The 22,137-nt window shown below is 40.7% G+C and overlaps 2 protein-coding genes across 2 annotated transcripts in view; one reads left to right on the top strand and one right to left on the bottom strand.

The window, feature by feature from the left end:
- Window positions 1-684, bottom strand: part of GLRX2 (glutaredoxin 2) — a 3,656-nt gene extending 2,972 nt beyond the window's left edge. The window contains exon 1 of the mRNA XM_017815749.1: window positions 659-684. Within this exon, the coding sequence (XP_017671238.1) occupies window positions 659-669 (11 nt within the window). The 5' untranslated portion in view covers window positions 670-684. The remainder of the gene's footprint in view (window positions 1-658) is intronic.
- A 1,785-nt stretch (window positions 685-2,469) lies between these two features.
- The window catches only part of CDC73 (cell division cycle 73), a 106,269-nt gene continuing 86,601 nt past the window's right edge, over window positions 2,470-22,137 (top strand). Inside the window, exons 1-7 of the mRNA XM_017815746.1 lie at window positions 2,470-2,627; window positions 8,115-8,220; window positions 9,222-9,291; window positions 10,306-10,368; window positions 10,453-10,505; window positions 12,297-12,385; window positions 13,754-13,970. Of these exons, the coding sequence (XP_017671235.1) occupies window positions 2,497-2,627; window positions 8,115-8,220; window positions 9,222-9,291; window positions 10,306-10,368; window positions 10,453-10,505; window positions 12,297-12,385; window positions 13,754-13,970 (729 nt within the window). The 5' untranslated portion in view covers window positions 2,470-2,496. The remainder of the gene's footprint in view (window positions 2,628-8,114; window positions 8,221-9,221; window positions 9,292-10,305; window positions 10,369-10,452; window positions 10,506-12,296; window positions 12,386-13,753; window positions 13,971-22,137) is intronic.

The raw sequence follows: 22,137 nt of genomic DNA, 5'->3' as shown, positions 1-22,137 counted from the left end.
GGATGGGGGTCAGAGAGGGGCAGCGATGGGGTGGATTTCCCGGGATGGGGGTCAGGAGATGGGGCAAGGATGGGGTGGATTTTCCGGACGAATCGTGTGTCTAATGCCATGTGAAAATAGTTTCTCCGATGTCTCTTATCGAATGCTGATTTAGTGATATGAATAATCTGGTTAATAATCTCACTATGATTCCCAAAGCTGCGGGAACTGTTTTGTAAACTCCCGTTTAAAACTTCTAATGAAGGTATCGCATTAAGAGTAAAACGAATTTATCTGTTGCATTAAATTTGGCAGAAAACCCCCCCTGTTGAATTCCAGCTGCTCCTCAGGAACCATAAGGACCGGAAGCAGCTGGGCTTGGATTCTGAGGGATGGCCAGTTCGGCACTAAGCAACAAAAATGCAGAGCCACGGTGGCACTGGAATGGGATGATCTTTAAGGTCACTTCCAACCCAAACCATTCCATGATTCTGTGCTGGTGGTAAACACATTGTCTGCAGAAGCATGTGTGAACACATAAAATGTAACACAGCCAGGCACAAGCACATGAAATTGGGAGATGCTGATACAGCGCTAAGAGCACGATCTCAAGCACAAGCTGCTTTCCACACTTCCCGAGTGAGGAAGCACTCCGTACAGCTGAATGTTCGAGCCTTACCCAACAGGCATCCCTGGGGGAGGAGGTAGGTACAGCCTGCTGACAGTCCCAGGACACAGAGGTGGAGTCTCCTCTGACCTCCCTGCTCTCTTAAGTTGTATTTATATTGTTTTCTTCGAGGGAGGAGAAAAGATGAGTTAATTACAGTTGATATCGTTTTTTGTTTAGATGGAGTTTGACTTCAGCCATGAGCAAAGTGAAGTTTGGTCATGGCTTAGGTCGTTCCTTTGGCTCCCGTTACCTGCATTGTTTCTTACAGAGCGTGACGGCACCCCCGCAGTGCTGCTCCATGCTTTGTTTCATACCTGCACTGATTTCAGCAGGGCACGACCACCTCACCTCGTGCTGCTCCATCCTTTGTTCCCTGCCTCCCTCAGCGTTCCTGCTCCTCGGGGCGCAGGCATCATGTCCCTGGTGAACTACTGCCAATGCACACACTGTCTTGCTGAACTTTGTTTTTCAGTGTTCTCCTCAGATGAAGGCAGCCTTACATGAAAAAGAAAACCAGAATTGCAACATTTTCTTGAAATCTGAAAATAAATCCCTTTGCAGCTGTGTGTGCACCATTCCCTGCTCCCTGAGCAGCAGAACTGAAATGAGTGGCTTTTTGGTGTCACTGTAACACCATAATACTGAAGAAAGTATTATCTGTAGTGTAGAAGATGTACAGGGTGTGTTTCCTAAGACACTGGCTTAGGTGATGTAGGTTTTTGGATGAGGCACGGAAACAGGACTTGACCCACTGGAAGTATTTCAAGTTCCATTCCAATTTTCATGAGCCATAGCTCCAATAATAATTCCAAATCCAGTCCAAGAAATTATACTCTGTTTATTCATTATGTCTTTGTCTTCTAAATCCATCGGTATTACTCTATATCCATTGACAAATAAATATTGGCAGTGATTGGTATAATTCACAATGTTAGTAGTTGGGAGAAGAGACCAACCCCCTCCTGCCTATAACCTCCTCTCAGGGAGTTGTAGAGAGTGATGAGGTCTCCCCTGAGCCTCCTCTTTTCCAGGCTAAACAGCCTCAATTTTCATACAAAACACATTAAAACTCTGGGTGCTCGGGGCGAGGGAAAGCTGTACCCGTGACAGGAGAGACAGAAACTTCACTCACAGTATCCTGGAGTGCCCAAACAAGGAACAATACAATCTTGGAGAAGTCCTCGAGAATTAGATAAGGGGTGTAAACAAACAGGATGTAAACTAAGCTCTGTGTACCCAGATAAAACAGAGAACAAGCGCTGCAGTTTTTGGTGGTGGAACACAATGACGCCGTGCCCGCCCAAAAACTGGGGTCAGGACGACGACGGAGACCCGGAAGGACCAAGGAGGACTTCCCATATGGGCGTGACCATGCAAAGCATACATGAATATGTATTAGGCGAGCAAAACTATCTAATGAATATGTAAATGAAACGCGTAATAAATAAGGCCCCGTCCATCTGCCATTTGGCACGTCCGATTAGAGGAGCTGCCCTCCCAACGTCCAGCATGACGAATAAAAGAAGAATGCCCTTTCTAATATCTACAAATTGGTGTTAAGAAGTTTGTTTCTGCCGCTTTCCGGGATCACCCGGAACCACCCTGAGGGCGGAGGGGGCGTGGCCTTGGGGGCGGGGCGATGGGGAGGACAAGAAGCGCTCCGCCCCTCAGGTCAGGCCCCCTTCCCGCGGGGGCGGGCCGCTGCCATGGCAACGCGTCCGCGGCGTCGCCCCCTGTAGGCGGCGCGGCGGCGGCGGCTCAGGCGTTCGCGCAGGGCAGCCCCGGGCGCGGCGGCGGGGTCCTGCGGCGGGCGGCGGCGGGGCCGGAGCGGCGGCAGGCGGGCGAAGATGGCGGACGTGCTGAGCGTGCTGCGGCAGTACAACACGCAGAAGAAGGAGATCGTGGTCAAGGGCGACGAGGTGATCTTCGGCGAGTTCTCCTGGCCCAAGAACGTCAAGACCAACTATGTCATCTGGGGGTGAGCGGCGCGGCCCGGGGCGCGGCGGGCGCGGGGGGGGGCGGAGGAGAAGGAGGAGGAGGAGGGAGGGAGAAGTTGCCCCGAAGTTGGGCGCGGGGACGGGGCTCGGTCCCCGCCGCCCTGCAGGGACGAGGCGAGCTGGCGGGGCCGGACCGGGACCGCGTCCCGCAGGGCCCCGGGGCCGCGCCGCCGTGCCCGGGTGTCCCGGTGGCGATGCCGCCCCCCGGCAGCCCGGCCGGGCAGGGAGCGGGCAGGGAAGGACTCGCCGCTCCCTTCGGGAAGGCACCCGGCCCCTGCCCCGGGCCAGAAGGGCCGCGGCCGGGTCGTTCCTCGATTCTCCTGCCGCGTCCTGCAGACTCATGCGATGAGATGGCAGGAGGCAGCTTCTCCCGAGTTTTTCTGGGTTTTCGGTGGAAAACAAGGCGTTACGTAGTTACGTTGTTGTTTGGACAACGCTGTCCGGCACCCGGTGACATTGTCGGGATGTCCTGTGCAGGGACAGGGGGTCGGACTCAGTGACCCCAATGGGTCCCTTCCAACTCAGCATATTCTGTGATTCCCCTGTTTTAGTTTATTTGTCCAGTTTGCTGCTGTCCTGGAGCTTTGGAACACCAGGACAAAGCCAGAGAGGTCCAAACCGACGCTCCCCCTGTGCTCACCTGCGAGCCCCGGTGAGCTGTGCGGGTGCCCTGCCCCTAGCGGGGGCCTCTTCCTGGGCAGGACCCGGTGCAGGCTTTTCCTAATGGTCTTGTCATAATAAACAAGTAGAGATAGTCTTTGCGTGGCTTAAGTGATTGTACCAGATAAAATGCTTATTTTTCCAAAACTTCCAGAAAACAGGGGTTTGTACCTGTTGAATTTCCTGGTATGGTATGGATTGCTCACATTGCAAGGAAGTTCTTCATTAGCCTTTACTCATAATTTAGCAGCTGCTTGCTTTTCTAGTCCTTGCTAGAAGAATTCCAAAGAATCTCTTTCAAACCTAGGAGAAAAAAAATGCTCATTGTTAAGGGTTAGGTAGCAAGTGTATCAGGTATTTTATCCTGTGAAGCTTTGTGGAAAAGTAGAGGAACCTGCAGATTTCTCAAAAAACCCTGTACTTGTTATTCTGTCTGACTAGGAATTATTTTTTTGTTTTGTTTTCGTAATTATGATATGAATATTAGCATCCTGACTTGTAGTTTGGGAGAGAGAAAGGAAATAAACCTGTTTGTTTATCTTAACTTGCAGACGGGCTTTTTTTAGCTGATCTTACTTTATGTTCTGTTTATAACTAGGAATGTGCTATTTCAAGCACATTTCAGGTTTTCAGAAACTAATTTTGGAGTTATTTGTGTTTCCTGGCTCGGTAGGGGATACTGGTAGCTAGACCGAAGAGGAAGAAAAACACTGAGATAGCAATTAAAGGTCTTAGCTGTATTTTTGCTGAGCAATGTGTAGACAGTCATGGTGGTGTCCTTGCCACAGGTTGCTTTTCCCAAGCATTAACAAGCACTGGTTAACTAGACGAGCAAGATTCATTGCTCTTGTCTGGGGAACAAGAAACTGAAACACCAGTCCAACTGTACTCCTGCTCAGGAGAGCTGGAGTTAGACCCAGGCATTGTTACCAAAAGCCGAAAAGACAGCAGCTGGAGAGGAAAACTTTGTTATGTATAATCAGGCAGCTTTATCTTCATGGTCAAGAAGGAACTGTGGGTGATTAGATGATACTCTGAGCAGAACAGCAGCAGTGACCTCCTCCTAGCTGTCTGTGTATTCACCTCCTGTGGTAGATGTGGTAGAATTTGGAGGGTTTTTATTTGTTTGAGGTAAGTTAGTTAATCTTGTTTTAGACCAGTGGCTTCTGAACTTGTGATAGGATCACACTGCTGTCAGCTCACAATGTTTCTTGGGAACCACTGTGGCATTTTGCATGTTGCATTTTCAAATGGAAGACACTGTAAAACTGAGACCAGTTCTGCAAGCCATGCTCAGTAGCTTTGACACCACAGTTTAGGAGCTGGTAATTTATGTAATTGCCAAATTTATGAGGAACATTTTAAAAAACTTTTAAGATTCAAACCCCTTTATATTCAGGTCACCTGACAGGATTCACAGTCTGCTTACACTGAGCAATTGGTGGCTTAGTCTTTTACAGAGCAAACCTTGATTTCTGTTTAGGTGTCCACAGCACGGTTGCTGTAATTGCATCTCCAGCCTGGAGAGAGTAATGCCAGTCCAAGCAGCAGCAGTGGCATTTGTCCCTGCTAGAATTAGAAGTAGTCCCATGAGACATTTAGCTCTGACTCCTCGAGCAGCTCAGCTGACAAAGTCAGCAGTGCTGCCCTGCACTGCCTTCTCTCTGTGCTACACAAAAGTCAGCCAAACAGAGAATTGGTCTGAGAACTGAGCCAAGTTAGAAGTAACCTGAAGGGAAAAAAAAAGGGAGAGGGGGAGGGCACAAAAACTAACTTTAATCCAGGTTAGTTTCCAGGTAATAGTTGTATGAATACTCCTGCTGGCACGTGAGGAAGGCTACATGGCCTGAGATTAAGTGTTTTGTGTGTTTTGATCTATGGCTCCTGAAGAGTAATTATAAAGTCTGTTTCAAAACCAAAGGAAGGAATTAATCTAACAGAGAAACGTATTGCTTTGTTTGCCCAGCCGAGGGCTGTATGTGCAGCTGAGGAGTTTAAACAGGGAGCAGCTGGCCCTGGGTATTGTCATTTGTGTGATACTTGATGTGCCTCGTCTTGTGTTCTGAAAGATTCCTGCTTGCTTTTGTGGATGAGACACAGGGCTTTACTACCTCTGTAAAAATGCAGGCTTTGAAACAGGGAAGAGGAAATAAATCACTTAAAAATTAATAAATTCCTGGTGCCCCCAGGTTGAAGGTGAATGGATGAGCAGGAAATAAATTTCTGGTGTTGAAAACAAGTAGGTGAAACTTCTTCTCTTGTATTATATAAACATTTTCTCCATTTTTAAGGTGGAGTTTTATTTTGTAAGAGATGCAACTCCTTATTTTGCTTTAATGCTTATTACTGGGCTTGTTGAAGTTTGCCTCTTAAGATTTAATTTTTTTCTTAACTAATTGATGCCATAACTAAATAGGGGAAATAAGAGAATTAATTTCTGTTTTTACTTTGGATGTTTGTAAATTTAATGAGGTGTTTGTAAATTTACCTCATTAAATCTGATTCCCTCAGATCTGCTTGCTTTTAGTTCTCTGTTTATTGAGCAGGAGGACACACTGATGCTGAAATCTCAGTTTGGACTTAGATTTTCTCCTCATATGCACCTGCTTTTCCATCTGATGATTTCCCTTTAACATGCAATCTCTTGTTCCCCTAATAAAACATCCTCTTAGAGCATGGGGATCTCTTATGTGTAGGGTTGAAGTGATGAAGTACCAGCTGTGCCCTGCTGAGCTTTGGCAATGCCCATGGCTTTGTAATACTGTATTTTCAAATTAATAGGTAAGGGTTCAGTATTTTGTTTGTTTGTTTGTTTTTAAATTATGCCATTTACTGCTAAATATTGTTAAAACTTGAATAGATGACCAGCTGGACTTCTCTATAATGCTCAGTGCATATGGCACATTCCAAAGAAATAATGAGTTATTCCAACCTAGGATAACCTAAAGTGTTTGTTTGAAAATGAAGTGACAGCTGCATCACGGGCCACCATGGCTTCACTTCAGAGCCAAGCCTATGTGGAGGAAGCTTTTGTTTCTTCCAGTGCTCCAAATATGTTTAGATACCACCTTATCAGGGATTGTTACTGTTCTGCTCTTTACTCAAACAATTCCTTGCTGAGGAGTCCAGTTTTGTTGGCTGTAGTTGTGGAGCCAAGTTTTGGCTTCTTAGCAGTTTAAAGATACTTTGTCTCTTCCCTTTCCTCTCCAGCAGCAAAATATACACACAACCCTCCCCCCCCACACACACAGGCCAAGTTTTTGGAAGGAAGAAACACTGGTAGAAAGATCCTTTATTCTACAGTTCTACTGGTATTTTGGATCCCTTTTCTCTGTGTGATACTCATATACTGGTTTTCTCAGGCATCATTAGGAAGGGGATGTTTTGAACCTCACTGCTAGTAATGGGTTCCGAACAGGTTGTTGGACACTTCTGTCTGGCTAATTCAGAAAAGTGATTGCAAGCAAAGCAGTAGTGGCATTAAATCTACAGCATTGAGAAAACAGACCTACACTTCCCTTGCTTTAGTAGGTGTTTGTGTAGCTCTTTCAGGTTCAATAATGTTGTGGCTGAGTATTTTTTATTTCCTCTCCCTTTCCCCAGAGAGGTTGGCACTTCTGTGGTGCATGTTGTGTTTCAGTGCTGATGGTGAGCCACGAGTAAAGCCGCTGTGCTTAGAGGGAAAGCTCCTTCTTAGGGTTTTAGTGCAAGGGTTTCTTCATGAAATATCTCGTTTCATGAAAAATCTGTACCAGTCTTAAATTTTATAGCTTTGGCTTGTCTTCCTCAGGCTTTAAGGTGAGCCAGCTGGTTGGGGAAGGGGACTGGGCAATGTGGAGGAGCCAGTGTCTGGCGGGTCGCTGTGGGATCGCTGCTCTTGCTGCTTTCCTGGTGAAACTGAGTGCCAGCTCCGGTTCTCAGAGCAGCTGGAGTATTTAGGGAGTAGGTTTTGTTTTGAAACTTGGACAGGCATTGCTTCCCCTACAAAATCTTATCCTAGCAGCATAATGAGTGAACGTGTGTGAGGAGGGAATTATGTTCAATGTACATGGAGCCCAGCTGAAACTGGGAGTTTTATTGTTTGGTGGGGAGGTTTGTTTGCTAATGGTTGCATAGAACAAGTTCCCTTTTAGACTTAAAAGGTGTCTCTTTGAAACAAGCTATTTGAAAGCTGAGATGGAACTTGATGCTGTTGTGTTGCTCTGATGTGGTCTGACTTCAGTATGGGAGCTCATTGTGATTTTGTAGTTTGTTGTGGTTTTGCTAGTTTTGTGTGCAGGTAGTTTCTAGTTGCTCCTTATTTTGACCTTTTGGCACTATTTTGAACCCTTTGCTCTCTAGACTCCATAGAATTTATATATTCTGAGTTCTTCACTGTGCTTTCTCTAGGGGTGAAAATTCTATCCTGTTATACCTGAAGAGCATGTAATTTTTTTTTCACTCACGGTTCAGTTATGTTTCTCTGGCTGTCCCAAATAAGGCAAGGCAGTTCCTTCGATAATCAGAATAAATATGTGTGAAATGTGAATATGTACTCATGGTTTCACAGATCTCGCTTATTTATTTTACAACCCATCCAGCTCTTAGTTTGGCTTATTTTTGATAGGTGATATAATTTGTTCATATCCTTCACCTGTATTTTTTAATACAATTGATAGTTAACCATTTGTCAGTAGCCTGATATTAATATTACTATTTGCTCTTTCACCTGTCATCTGGAAAGAAAAGAGATCTTTTCGAAAAAAGGGTGTGCTTGAAACAGAGATGGAGAGTTTAAATGTTACTATTTTTGTTTCACTGTTTTACAGGACAGGGAAAGAGGGCCAGCCCAGGGAATACTACACTTTGGATTCTATCTTGTTCCTGCTCAATAATGTGCACCTTTCCCATCCTGTGTATGTCCGTCGTGCCGCGGTAAGTACCTCATGCAACAGTGGATTTTTTCTTGTGATAAGTAATACCGTGTGTAGATATTTCTGGGGGATGATAGCAGCACTGAGATGGATGAATTTGGCTGGGGAAGGGGAAAAAAATATGCACCAAAGTGTGCGAGTGCACGTGAGAGTTTAAAAACCAGCACCTCGATGTAAGGATCCCGTGCCAGTCCCTGCCAAGGTGGAGCATTTTTCTTGGCAGTTTGCTTCCTAGCAGATTATCTCTTCAAACCACCAGGTTGCATTTACAGCAAGAGTGTGTCACTCAAATATTAACAGTAATGTAGTGTTTCTCTTGATATTCTATGGACACACTTGTTTCCAGCACTATTTCAAAAGAGTACTTTTGTCTATCTGTTCTGTTGTGCAATTCCAATCTAGATGATCCTTCAGTGCCTGAGAGGGCAAAGATCAACAGAACAGACTAAAATACAGCAGAATAGCTTTGGAGTAGACTTGGAAATATGCAATCTAATTAGAGAAATTACTGGATAAGCTCTACAAATAAAGATAAAGGAATTCTCAATGGAAAACGTCCTTTTGATTTCCATTTGACTGCTTTCTATGAGCCCACACTTCATCTTCCCAGGTGCTACATGGTTACCTGACACAGCAGTGCTGCATGTTTTAGGTACTTGGGACAAGAAAATTGAGATACACAGAAATTAAGTATCAACACAGACTCCTGGCAGAGAATCGTGTGTGTGTTAAAAGCTAATCTTATTTGCAAGTTTGAAGTGAAGGAGGAAAAAAGACTGTCCTCTCTTTCAGTTTTATAGCAGACAGCATGTTTCATTTTGTGTAGCTGAACATCCTCTAGGATGTAGCTGCATTTTGAAGCTTGCTAGTAAAGCTTTCTTGGGTGGCAGGACACGTGTTCCTGTCTTTGTGTGAATGGGTACTTTTCAATAAAAGTGAAAAATCTTCAGCAAGAGACTTGGAGGGAAGAACAGTTTAATGTCATGTCTGCTGTCTTTTCAGACTGAAAACATTCCTGTGGTAAGAAGACCTGATAGGAAAGACTTGCTTGCATACCTAAATGGGGAAACATGTGAGTGATGTGTTCTTTTGCCTTGGACACATAGTGCACTTTACTGCTTCATATTCATGGCACAAGTGAAGGGTAGGAGGGGAAGAGTGGTCAACGATGGTCAGTCTGCATCTTAACTGAGTATGTTCAGACTTCTCAAACAAGGTTATTATTTCTTGCGGGTTTTAATTTTGGTCTGAAATTAATTGCTTTTATGATGCTTAGACAAGAGTTGCATTCCTACATGCATGTTTAGAAGTGAGCTGCCTTATTATTATTATTAACATCCTCAACAGCTATGTGTTAGAATGCTTAGCATGTGTGTTTTTTCCGTCTCTAGACTGTGGGAAGCTTTCAGTAGTACACTGATCTTGAATGCAAGAAATGTGTGGGATAAAATCTTCAGTTCAGTAAAACATATCAAATCACTGCTTTGTCAGTCTGACAGATTTACCTAGTATTTCATCATCTTACATTTTTTGTTAACGATGGTCAGAATAAGGAGGTTTCTCTGAGAAGAAGATAAGTATCACTTACCTTTGTAGGATGCTCTGTTTTATTTGTGGTCTTAAAATTTTAAGTATCCTGGAATATGAGATTATTTCTGTAATATGGGCAGTAAAACCATTTTTTATATATATTTTAAAGGGACCAGCAAGTTGTCTTTACTCCAAAAAACTGGACAAACTGGTAGATCTTGATTCCAGGTTCTAATTACCACTGTGACTCTTTTATGTGGTATATAGAGATCATAGAATCACTGACTAATTTATGTTGGAAGGGACCACAGGAGGCCAGCGGGTTCAAGCCCCTTTTCAAAGAAGGGCCAGATGACCCTGAGCAACCTGATCTAACTTTATATTCAGACAGGTTGTGAGTATCTCCACTCCACTGGTCCCAGTGTTTGACCGCTTTTACTGCCTAATATCTAGTTACAATTTCCATTGTTGCAGTTTCTTTTGTCCCTCTTTCTTTTTGACTCAAATATTATGGCTGATATTTTGTGTTTAAACTAAATGTTCTGTTTGATTACAGCAACCTCATCAAGCATAGACAGAAGTGCTCCACTTGAAATTGGTCTTCAGCGGTCCACTCAAGGTACAATTTAATTAAAAAATAACTTTTTTATTTTATGGAAGTCTACTACAGTCTTGCATTTTTAATGTTTTCTTTTTCTTGTAGTTAAAAGAGCAGCAGATGAAATATTAGCAGAAGCAAAGAAACCAAGAATAGAGGTAATGACAGTAACTGTCATCAATAAAACTGGGAAACTGGGGGTAGTGGTATATTACACTATTTATTTGTTTTTGTAGAAATTCCTCTGACATCTCTGTCCTCTGGGTCCACACAATACTTCTTTTAGTGTGAATGTGAACTGGAAGGAGTTGGAATTAAAGCCTCCTATTTAAATGTGGAATTTTGGTTGCTGGATGTATGTTGTAGTATGAAAGGGGAAAGCTTGACCACACATCTCTTAAATACCCTTTGCACTGTAACGTGTCTGCTAAGATGGGACTGGAATAAAAGTGCTCTGTGATGACTTGCTCCAGTTATTTGCCATCCATGAGTTGGCATTATGACTTAAATGCCTGTCCTATATCTATCAATGGAGACTTTGTTTTACCTGCTGGCTTAGTCCCTTTGGTAGCAGTATATGAAGCTGTTCCTGTGATTACTGTTTTATGAAGCTATGTCTTAGATAATTAATTAATTAAACAGTGTATTTTCACAAGTGCCTCTAATAGAAGCAATGTGTCTATTACACACGTTGCATTACTTAACTCTGCCTGGTTTTAAAAAATTAGTTAGTTTTTCTTGATAATTTATTTGAAAAGTATGTCTATCCAGTTGTCTCCTCTGAGTTACAAATCTGTATATGTTTTCAGAGTACTTAGGCTTTATGATTCTTCTTAAAAGAAGAGTTATCAAAATACATAAATTTGCTTATTCAAGAATTGGATTTGAACATTGCTTGTGCTTACCTAAAACTGCATAGGTATCATAAAAACTTGATGCATTCTTAATGGCACGTGAGCAGATGATTGCTGTGAGATGACCTGTTGATGATCCATAGATTTTATTCTGTGTTACCCTGTGTGGTTATGATGCCGGTGTGTTTTGAAACTGTATTGTCTTCACCACCATAATTTGGATAATCAAGAGTTCTGCATATAAGTGTCAGGTTATAGCCATCTTCTCTTTGTTTCCTTGCTGCTCTGGCAGCTCGGTGTCTGTGAAGTCTGTTTTAAATTAATGGGAGATCATCTCAGTGTAGAGATTCTAAGTCTCTCCTCATGTGTGGGCATGGGTTTTTGCTGTGCTTCAACCTTTCCAAACAGCCTTTTAGCAGTAGGACGGGCTTGATGCTGATTTCAGTTTTGTGGGGAAATGAGACAGGTTGAACACAAGTACTATTGACATTAAGAAGCTGAAAAGATGGAATAAAATTACATCTCTCTGCTGCTTTCTCAAATTACATATCTGTCTCAAACCTGGCTTGAGTAACTTAGAGGATTCCTTACTCTTGACTTGTTTTTTGTCCTCACTAGGAATGCCATTTCTAAAAGTTCTGCATCAAGATACAACAATTCTGAGCAGTTCTTGTCTTTAAAAATGTCACTGATTAAATATCTGGACAAACTTGAATGTCTGATAAATTTGCCTTAAATATTTATATGTGTGGATTTGTATTGTCCTACCTGAATATGAGCATTGTTTGCCAGCTTTAAATTCTCTGAGTGATTTTTCTGTTGTTCTCAGTTGTTGTTTAAGCGAGGCTCTTTACAAGGGAAGGGTAGTTTCCTTTTCATTTTCTTATTTGTACTTAGTGGTTCTTGAGAGGAAATTTCCCATAGCTCCGCAGTTAATGCTAGTGCACCGATCAAAAAAAAAAAGGGAAATAAGGATTGTCCTTGCAAATGTACAGAAAATAGTGCTGAACAGCTTTAATTCTAGTCGTAGTTATTTTTTAAGAGAGAATGCACACAAGTTGGAACACTCCAGTTAAACAGAGCTGTTCCTTCCAGGATGAGGAGTGCGTGCGCCTCGACAAGGAGCGCTTGGCAGCTCGGCTGGAAGGACATAAGGAAGGTATCGTGCAAACGGAGCAGATCAGGTAGGATTGCTTTTTTTATTATGGATAATGCTTAATTATAGGATGGATAGCAGTTCTTGTGCTGTTCAAGGGAGCCAGTTTTACTTCTGTCCAACAGCTCTCAGTGGAATTCTTCTTCCCTTAGATCCTCTCATTAGTAATGTCTGGGGAGTCAGATCTTCAAACATTTATTATAGAGCAGATTCGAGTCACTTATGGAATCCATAATTAGACCTAACCACATGAAAAATACATATTTTGAATTACTGCCTCTTCTCTGTCTCTTGTATAGGCGTACTTCAAAGGAAACTAGGAAAAAAAGGATGTCATTGTCGTACCTGACTTAAGATCAGAAAGTATAAGATCAAAAAAATCAAAAAGTACACATTGTTTTGTATTTGGATGCTAGCTTGAGTGTATCACAACTTGTTTTAGAGTTGTGAGGCAGTGCTACAGTGATGACTACTAAGTGTTGTTTGTAATTACTTTATATTCTCTATTTACTGATTTTTGAAATGCTGGATGTAAAAGACTGTCCCTTTAAAAAAGTACAAACAACATTTACAGGTAGTGAGTTTGAACTCCATGCTTGACTCTGTTGTTACTTTGTTCAATAGCAGAGCAGAGAAGTTCCCTTTCCAATAGCTTAGTTGTAAAGGAGAATACTTCATATCCAGTACTTATATTAATTTTTTTAATGTATTCTCACAAAAAAACGTCCCCTTAACATAAAATTGGGTTTGGACAGTTAGGATTGTGCAATTCAGTCTTTTTTATTTCATCCCACCTGAAAAACAATAGGGCTCATTGGCAACCAAATTCTATTTTTACAATTAAAAGCAAACAGATAAAGATATTGCACTCTTGGACTCAACTGAGCTCCCTCAAACACAAATTAATGTGACAAAGTTACTACCATCTGTTTTTTGTTGGCCTGCCTGCTCTGAGAAGGTAACACATCTTCCAAGTGACCAAGTCCATACAACAGCACCTCAGCCAAAATTTAGATTAATGCTTTGAAAGGCTCAGAGCAGCCAGAGATTGGACACAAAATGGTTATCCACAGGGAGCTGAAATTCAGATGATGTTAGAAGTGATAGTGTTAGTCCTGACAATTTACTTTGGTCTTCTTTACTTTTATATGTTATAGTTTTGATTTTTGGATGGTTTTTTTGCTAATACTGGATGGAGTCTTTGTCAGAAGTTTGATTCTTATGCCCAAAACAGCAATGCCAAGCTCATAGTCTTTCAGTATATATAAGGTTGCTATTTTGTAGTTTATAGCATAGCCATGAACTTTAGGCAGGATGAAGTTATTTATTCACAAGTTCTTTCAGAGGAATTGTTTGTGTAATTACTCAGTCTCTGCTGTTATTTTTGCTCATTTAGGTCCTTGTCTGAAGCCATGTCAGTGGAAAAAATTGCTGCTATCAAGGCAAAAATCATGGCAAAGAAAAGATCTACTATCAAAACTGATCTAGATGATGACATAACTGCTCTTAAACAGAGAAGTTTTGTTGATGCTGAAGTGGATGTAACCAGAGATATTGTCAGCAGGGAGAGAGTATGGAGGACAAGAACTACAATCTTACAAAGCACAGGCAAGGTAATGCTCTGGATACCAAGCTGGTCTGCAATCCCAGTGACAAACTGCATTTTTTAAATCTCCTATATCTGACTTGTTAATCAGAGATGGCTGGGGAGGATTACGCTCAGTGTTCCATGTAAAGGTGGACTTGGAGTGACAGAGAAGTTTGTTCTTATCACGTTACAGTGAGCCTAAGTTATATCTCAAAATACTTGCTTCAGCTATTTAAAAGATACCAAGTAATCACTTAAGTCCTTTTAAACAAAGCTGTCTTGGGCCCTACAGTTGGGAGGCCTCTATGAAAGTACCTGTGGGTTTGAAAAGGACAAAAGTGAGGAGTAACTGATAGAAGTAACAACACATGTACATTGAAAGTACATTGTGGAAAACACCAAAGGAATAAGGCAGGAAAATGCTAAAATGAAGAAAACCAGAAAGTGTTATCATGAAAAGGCTTTTGTCTATGTTTTTGTCCCTTCATGCTACTTTAATCCATGGCTTTGACTGCATTTGGTTATGTGCCATCCAGAACATAGTTGCAAGCACAGCTTGCTCTTTTTGGACAGTTAGGCTTTCTTTATTGCAGAGATACTTGGCACTAAATTTCTCAAGGAAGCAGTAAGTCAAGTTCTAAAAGATTGCAAATGTCTGTTCTCCTGAGGTTATTGTCAAATTGAATCATTTGCCTTTGCTACTTCTTTTAAGTACTGTCACAGGAAAATAATGTTAAGAAGTAAACGAGGTGTCAGTTTTCATTTGTCTGATTTTTAACAGTATTTTACAAAGCTCTCAATTTTATTGTATTGTCCCATGGCTTGGTAGAAAAATTCATTCCTGAACTGGGGGGTAATTCCCAGCTATGTGGCAGGTACCTGTGGGCTACATAAAGAGTTAGTGTTGCTTCTTTGGGTCTGTGAGATTTGTAGCAACCTTGCTGCTTGATGTTTTAGTCATTGGAAAGGTCTGTACTGAAGGAATCTGGGTAGCTCTTCCTCCTTTTGGGAATCATTCATGGCATTCCTATCTCAACATGTCTTCTAAGTGAAACTTGCCAAGACACCAGAGAAAGAGATGAATGTTTTAGTGTAACATCCTTGTAATAATAGTGAGATGAGGTAGTGATTTTAAGCAAAACATAACCAGGGGAAGAGAGACAAGAAACCGGAGGTTGAGTTTGTTCTTGGACTCTAGCATGCAGTTACTTTGAGCAGCCTGGTGAATATGATAGGCATAACAGCAAATCTTTTATTTTGGTTTGTGCAGGATTGCAGGAACATTCTTGGTAGCTTGGACAGAAATCATTGAATGTTAATGTTTATATTTTCGAGCAAGTAGCAGTGAGAGTAAGTAGATAGGGAAACATCACATGTTACTGAGGGCTGTGATTTATCTCAGAACAGCTCAGGGTTTTTGTTTGTAGGTGGGTTGGGAGGGTTTTTTGATGCGTGTTTGGGGGGGTTTTTATGTGGGATTTTTTTCTGCTTTCTTTCTTTTTCTTCTATTTCAAGAACCTTTGTGCAAAACCTTCTCAAAAGTTGTTAAGAAACTCAGATACAGTGTCTCAGGCAGATCATTCCTTCCCTGCTCGCCTGTTCATGTAAAGAATTTTGATCAGGAAGGCATGCTACTGCTCTGTAAATGCTGTTTTGACTCTTCTGTATGATACTTGAATTGCCAATGTGCCTGATAATTCTTTTTATTGTAAATTTTCACTGTCTGCTTTGTATGCATTTATCCACAGTCTCTTGAATCCTCCTAGAATGTTTAAAACCAAAATTGTCTTCAGCAGTAGTTTACATACCACACAGTGTGTGCCTTTGCAATATCTGAATTTCTTTGGAATTCCTACATGAATGGTAACAAAGACTGAGCACTCTTAAATGTCAGTTTTCTTTCAAAAAATTGCTTCAGGCCGAAGCACCTCCTCAGCCTCTCTTTTCCACAGAGAAACACTCTTGTCTGTGAGCTTTCCCAGTGTTCTCCATAGTTAACTGAGATACAGAGATAGCTTAAGATGCAAAAGGTAAACACTAGGAAGATCAGGACACAGTAAAAAGAGAATCCCTTGAGCCAATCAGCTTTCTGGCAGGTTTCCTCTGGTTTTGATGTGTTTGACCAAAGTACCGATTCCCTCAGCAATGTGCTCCTCCAAATTCTATGGCAATAATCTCAAGTATTTACTGTTTCTCCTTTGGGACACACTTCCTAATTTTACAGTGTGCCTTATAGAACTGTTCCAGGATTTCTTAATAAGTCTCCAGTGATGTAGTGTTCTTTTTTAACATCTTAAAAAGTTCTCATGATACTTGCATTCTGCCCTTTTAGGTGCTGCTTTTATTGATAGCATCTTCATTGTTACATAGCCCCCCTTGCTGAAATCATAGTGATGGATTTTTGCCTGGCTGTGGGGTTTTTTTGTTTGTCACAAGAATGCTGAATTTGAATTCATTGATACTGCTGTTGTAGAATGTTCTTCAGCAGCTGCCTCTCTAAAATGTGTGCTATGGACTAAATCAGAGATTTTTATTTTTTTTTTGTGATTACTTTGGCCCATTGCTCCAAGAAGCCATTACTTATGATAGCTAAAAAATTAATCACTACATCACTTCCCTTCTTGACACTTATCCAACCCACTGAATAATTGGAATCTCTCCTAATTAGTGTTTTCTTGTTAGGAAGTCTCTGTCCTGTCCTGTTCATATTTGCAATACAGCCCTAATGCTCATGATCTGGGACAGGGTGTCACCCATTTACTGTCATTCAGTGGTTGTCCTTCACAGTTTATTTGACTCTTAGGGTTTATTTGACTCTTAGGGTTTCTATAATGCATCACACAGCTCCTTTATCTGTCTGACCCCCTTGGTTACCCTCTTTTGATCAGATGTTGCATTGATCCCTGGCTGGCTTTTACTGATTTTTGTGAGGTTCCTATTGTTTGTAAAATCAGACATGTCAGTTCACTTGTCCTCTTCTGGTTTTAAGATTACTAGAATGTGCAGTTTGTCTCCTTGCTTATTTTTATGTTGTTGACTTAGAACATCTTTTGAGGTATTTTTCTATAGTTTTCTGTATGATTCTTATGCAGTTCTACCTTCTTTTGAAAATACAGTGTTTGATTTAATTGCTAGTGGATGAGTCATCCTGCACTGCCCGTTTTAAGTATCTGTTGGCTTTCCCCAAGTCTGTAGTGTAGTCTTCTTGATTTTTATGAATAATAGGACATTTTTATGTAATCATTCTTCAGAGCCACTTTGCATTTGTTTAGTTTAAGGATTTTTTTCCCTCTTGTAGCTTAATTTTAGAACTATTTGAGAGTGTATGTTGTTTAAAGCAAAATAATTTCAGGTTTGGCTGAAGGCTTACAACACAACATTGCTGTTTTGGTGAGTCCGTGGACAGTCTAACCAACTGAAAATGTAGTCAGATTTCAAAAGCAATAGAAGTACTTCATGCTAGAACTGCTTCTGACTTCCTTTACCATTCTTTTAACAAATGTCAGGGGCTTAAAATTCATCTCATCTGTTTGTCCTCACTCTTCATGCAGCTCAGTTCTCATTCTTAACTTTCACAAACACACACAAAAGTCAGAATGAGGGAATTGCTGCCTTCAGACCCAATACAGTATCTGCTGTGGGAGAGGAACAGTACAGGGGTAGGGAGAGAAGTTTACAGGAGAAAAAGGGAAAATTTTTTAATCTGTACATGGATATTTAAACAAGGTGTTGCAAGTGTCTCACTGGTGTTTCTAGTGATGGGTTTTGTATGAAGCAGGCACAATAACTTCAGTTGCTTAATCATGAATGAGTTCTTGGTCATGCCATTGACTATGGCACTTGCTTCTGGAGAGCAGTTTAAGTTCACCATATTTTTATGTATGTTAAATCAGTTTGAACTGAGATATTGTCTGGTGAATATATATCAGAATTAGTGTTGACACTTTCTAAACTGCAAATATTAGGGGAAAACACTAACAAAACATTACTTTTATAACTTTGTTATCGAGAGAACCTTTGTATACGAAGTTAGATATCTGCTCAGGTAGCTAGAGTTTTGAATCCATACATAGAATATTTACCATCATAAGTATTTGGAATGTTAAGTTTTGCATTACTGCTCTGCACAGGTTTCAGTTCTGTTGTGGACATGTTTTTAGATAAATATCTGGCCACTTTGTAAGACAAACCATTGAACACCTCGAAAAAGCCCCTGTGTCTGTACTGAAGTTGATTCCTTCCTTTCACATCCTTCCTCTGGCTTTCCTTCCTGAACAATCCTTTGGTTTTTATAATCGCCTGTAGCAGGCTACAGCAGTCTTTTCTGAAGGAAAAACCTCCTCATTGCATCTCTACTGTAAATGTATTTAGCACTTGAATTCTCCCTGTGGGAACAAATTAAAGTAGACTGAGCAGGAGTTTCAGCATTCACAGGTGTATTTGGAGAGTGTGGTTTTGTCGGTGACTGCTGATGTAGTTGATTTATATTTAGTTATTTATTTTTAATCTCATAGATTGCTCAGAAGTATCTCTTAGATAAGCAGCATGGTAACTGGGTGGGCTGGGTTAAACATGCTCTGCTTGTGTGTAGAGAAATCTTAAAGCTGGAATCTTGGAAATGCACTAATACTGGCCTTGTGAGTTTATAACTTTTTGAAACTGACTGGTGTTCTCATATGAATAGTGAGCTCTGAGCATTTCAGATGTTCTTTAAAAAAAAAAAAATCTTCCATCCTTTTCTTTTTAGACTGTGGTAGGTTGACATTGGCTGGATGGATGACAGGTGCCCCCCAAGCTGCTCCCCTCCTCAGCAGGATGACTGGGAGAAAATAAAATGGAAAAAAATGTGTGGGTCAAGATAAAGGCAGTTTAATAAAAGCAAAGGCTGTGTGTGGAAGCAAAGGAAGACAAAAGATTTATTCTCTACTTCCCGTCAGCAGGTGATCTCTAGCCACTTCCTGGGAAGCAGGGCTTGAGTACGCCTAGGAGTTGCTCCAGAAGGCAAATATGGTAATAAGAATTGCCTCTCCTCCCCCTTTCTCTTAGCTCCTATTGCTGAGCAGATGTCATATGGTAAGGAATATCCCTTGGGTCAGTTTGGGTCACCTGTCCTGGCTGTCTGCCCTCCTAAGATCTTGCCCACCCCCAGCCTGCTGGTGAGGAGGAAATGCTGGAGGGACAGCCTTGGTGCTGTGCCAGCACTGCTCAGCAGTAGCCAAAACAGTGGGGTGTTATCAAATGTTATCAACACCTTTCTGGCTATCAGTGCACAGCACAGCACTACGAGGGCTGCAAAGAGAGAATTAACTCCATCTCAGCCAGACCCAATACACGGGAATGTGCTACAGAGTATTGCTAAAACTTGAAATTTTGGCTAGCACTCTTCAGTCATATTTTCTTACAGTTGCAAGTCTACTGCAATTACCTTTGCTTAAGGGAACTCTGACCCCACGTACAGGAGAAATAACATAATCCATCCTGTCAAACATGTGGGAAGGCTAAAGGTTGTACCACATAACCTTGCTACGTCTCTTGAGCTGCAAAGCCGGAGCAAGGGCTACACACACTCCATGTAGGTGTGTCCAGGCACACACACATTTACATATCTGTGAGCAGCAGCTGCCTGGGGCTGGGCCAGCTGCTGGTTTGGTGGATTTCTCAGCTTTTAACGTTAATATAACCTTTCTCTACTGTCTTCCTTGAGCTTTGTGTCTTTTGAAGGCACTGCAAGGCACTAGGAGTCTAGAGTGACCTGTATGGCATTTTAACATTATTGCCTGCCTGGATAGGTTCTAGGGAAAAGCACCAAAATGGAACCATATAAGTTGGCCATGAAAAATTGGATTTTGAGGTAAATATTTTTCTAATGGAGTTAGCTGTGTATAAAATCAAAGAAGGATTGGATGTGGGCTCCTTATGCAGGTATCTGTTTATAATGGAAAAACTGTTGACTCTGATCCCATACCAAGTTGTATGTGAAGCTCAGTCCCTCTAGTTTCATAACATTTGCATCATGAAATTGCATCTTTTTGTTAGTGTAAGATTGTTCCTTTAAGTACATATTACTTGCTAGGTCAAGGTTGAAATATTGGAGCAATGGTCTAATTTATTTCTTGCTGTTGCTTCTCTGCTGCAGAGTGACAAAGTCAATTCTCTCACAGTCTGGGTAACTAAACTTTCCCTGCTTAATATTTACAAAAAGTTTAAGACAATATTCTGAATTACAGCTTTTTTAAGTATAAAAACAATTTTTATATTTATGCATATATTTATATGCATAAAATAAAATATTTTCCTGGCTTAATCCTTATTTTTGTATTCTCTGTTGTGAAAGACTTAGACTAGACTATCCAGCACATTTCCTTAAGTTTTGTTTTGAAAGCATGGGAATCTTATTTCTATAAGAAGCAATTTGATTAAATAAACAACTTTGCTTTTTAACCCTTCACAGTTTTTCAGATTTTATATCTCTAGTTATTGCAGCCATGTTGTAATCTATACTTTTCTTTGGAAAAAGTTACTTGATGCCCAGTATATCCTTATCTATTAAAAAAAGCATTAATACAGAAGGGAATAGCCTCAGCTCTAACTTAATTTCATAGATCATGACTATGAGTTTTATGTATTAAATTCTATAATCTTGATTTTTATTTCCCCACTGTCCCACCCCCAACCTCTGAGTATGTTTGTGTGTGTGGTGATGAGAGGTTCAGAACTGAGTAGGATGATTGGAGTTTATAGCTGAGCTGGCTGGAGGGATTAGCACTTTACTGGTATGTGGCATTTACCTTGGATGTAACCCACAATTGCAGATTTATCTGATACAGTGTCTTGCTCTGAACTATTCCAGCATGTTCTTATTCTGTGGTTTTCTTTATTCCTGTGCATAAGTATTAAATAGCAGAACCTTCCATTTTTCCCCATATGAATCTCATTTTTGTGGTGGTCATATTTTTTTCGTTTTGTGTTGTCACCTGGAATATACTACAACTGCAATTAATATTTGCAGACTTTATTTTTTAAATTGATGTATTTTCTTTGTAGGCCTGATCCTCTTAACAGTAACTATCATATTTGAAGTAAATGTAGTGAGAAATCACTTTTTCAGTTACTTTCAATTCTCGTATTTTTGTCCTTTTGAGCATTCTTACTACTGAAGTCACCTATGAGGAGATTAGTACTACAGTTATAATCACAGTTGCAGTAAATTCTTTATATGATCTTGTAACTGGAAAAGATATTTAAATTAAACAAATTGATAGCAAGACTAATATAATATTTTTATCATTTTTGACAGCTAAAAGGTCTGAGAGTAAAATTTTTGGATATTTTAAAAGTAATCATTTGATTGTAAAAGCATCTTTATGTATGGACTCTAGGTGGCAGAATTGTTCCATGTTCCTGAAATTCTCAATAGTGGTGAATTTAATAGCACAGTTGAAAAAGAAAAGGTGTGCCAGGCTAACAGGGATTAGTGTTTTATTAGTGCCTTCAAATGGAACAGGTGGATGGTTTTAGAATGGCTACACACAAGTGTCATGGTATGCCTTGAGTTCCCAAACCCCACTTTACCCAGCATCAGCTTACTTAGTAAAACTGGGCAGACAGGTTTATTGCTGCTAGGCACTGGTGCAGACATTTTGAATATACCACTTAAGGAAAGATGGGCCAGATTATAAAAATTGTATTTATATTGAGCAATAGTAAATCTTGTTTTGTATATAGGTACCTCGGATTTGACAGAAAAATCTGTAAAATGAAGCATTATGTTTCTGAAAGAAAATTGAGGTCATCTGTAAAGTAACTTCACCATCCTTAAGCACTACTGCTACAATTATTAAAAGTATTTCCATATGCTGCATTCATAGGAGAAATAAAGTAGGATTATGTATGAAGGGGATTGGGAGTTTGGAGTAGATTTTATGCTGTGCTGTATCTTCAGGCTATTACAGTGTTGCTGCTCCTTCACACCTCTGAATTAACCTTTCTGCTATTTCAAATTAAATGTTTCAGTTGTCTTTCATGTAATACCCTTGCTCTAAAAATTTAGTGAAGATAACATGGAACAAGTGAGAATTGGAACTTTTTACTGAAAACATAGTCCACAAATATACAGGGCTAATCTCTATGTTTTGAGCTCACTGCAGTAGACTATCGTAATAATTCAGTTAACTTTTCGACTGGAACATAAA

The sequence above is a fragment of the Lepidothrix coronata genome, unplaced genomic scaffold (assembly GCF_001604755.1).
Source record: "Lepidothrix coronata isolate B3197 unplaced genomic scaffold, Lepidothrix_coronata-1.0 Scaffold52, whole genome shotgun sequence".
Lineage (NCBI taxonomy): Eukaryota > Metazoa > Chordata > Aves > Passeriformes > Pipridae > Lepidothrix > Lepidothrix coronata.
Note: the sequence above shows the minus strand (reverse complement) of the source record. Positions and strands in the feature narration are given on the sequence as shown.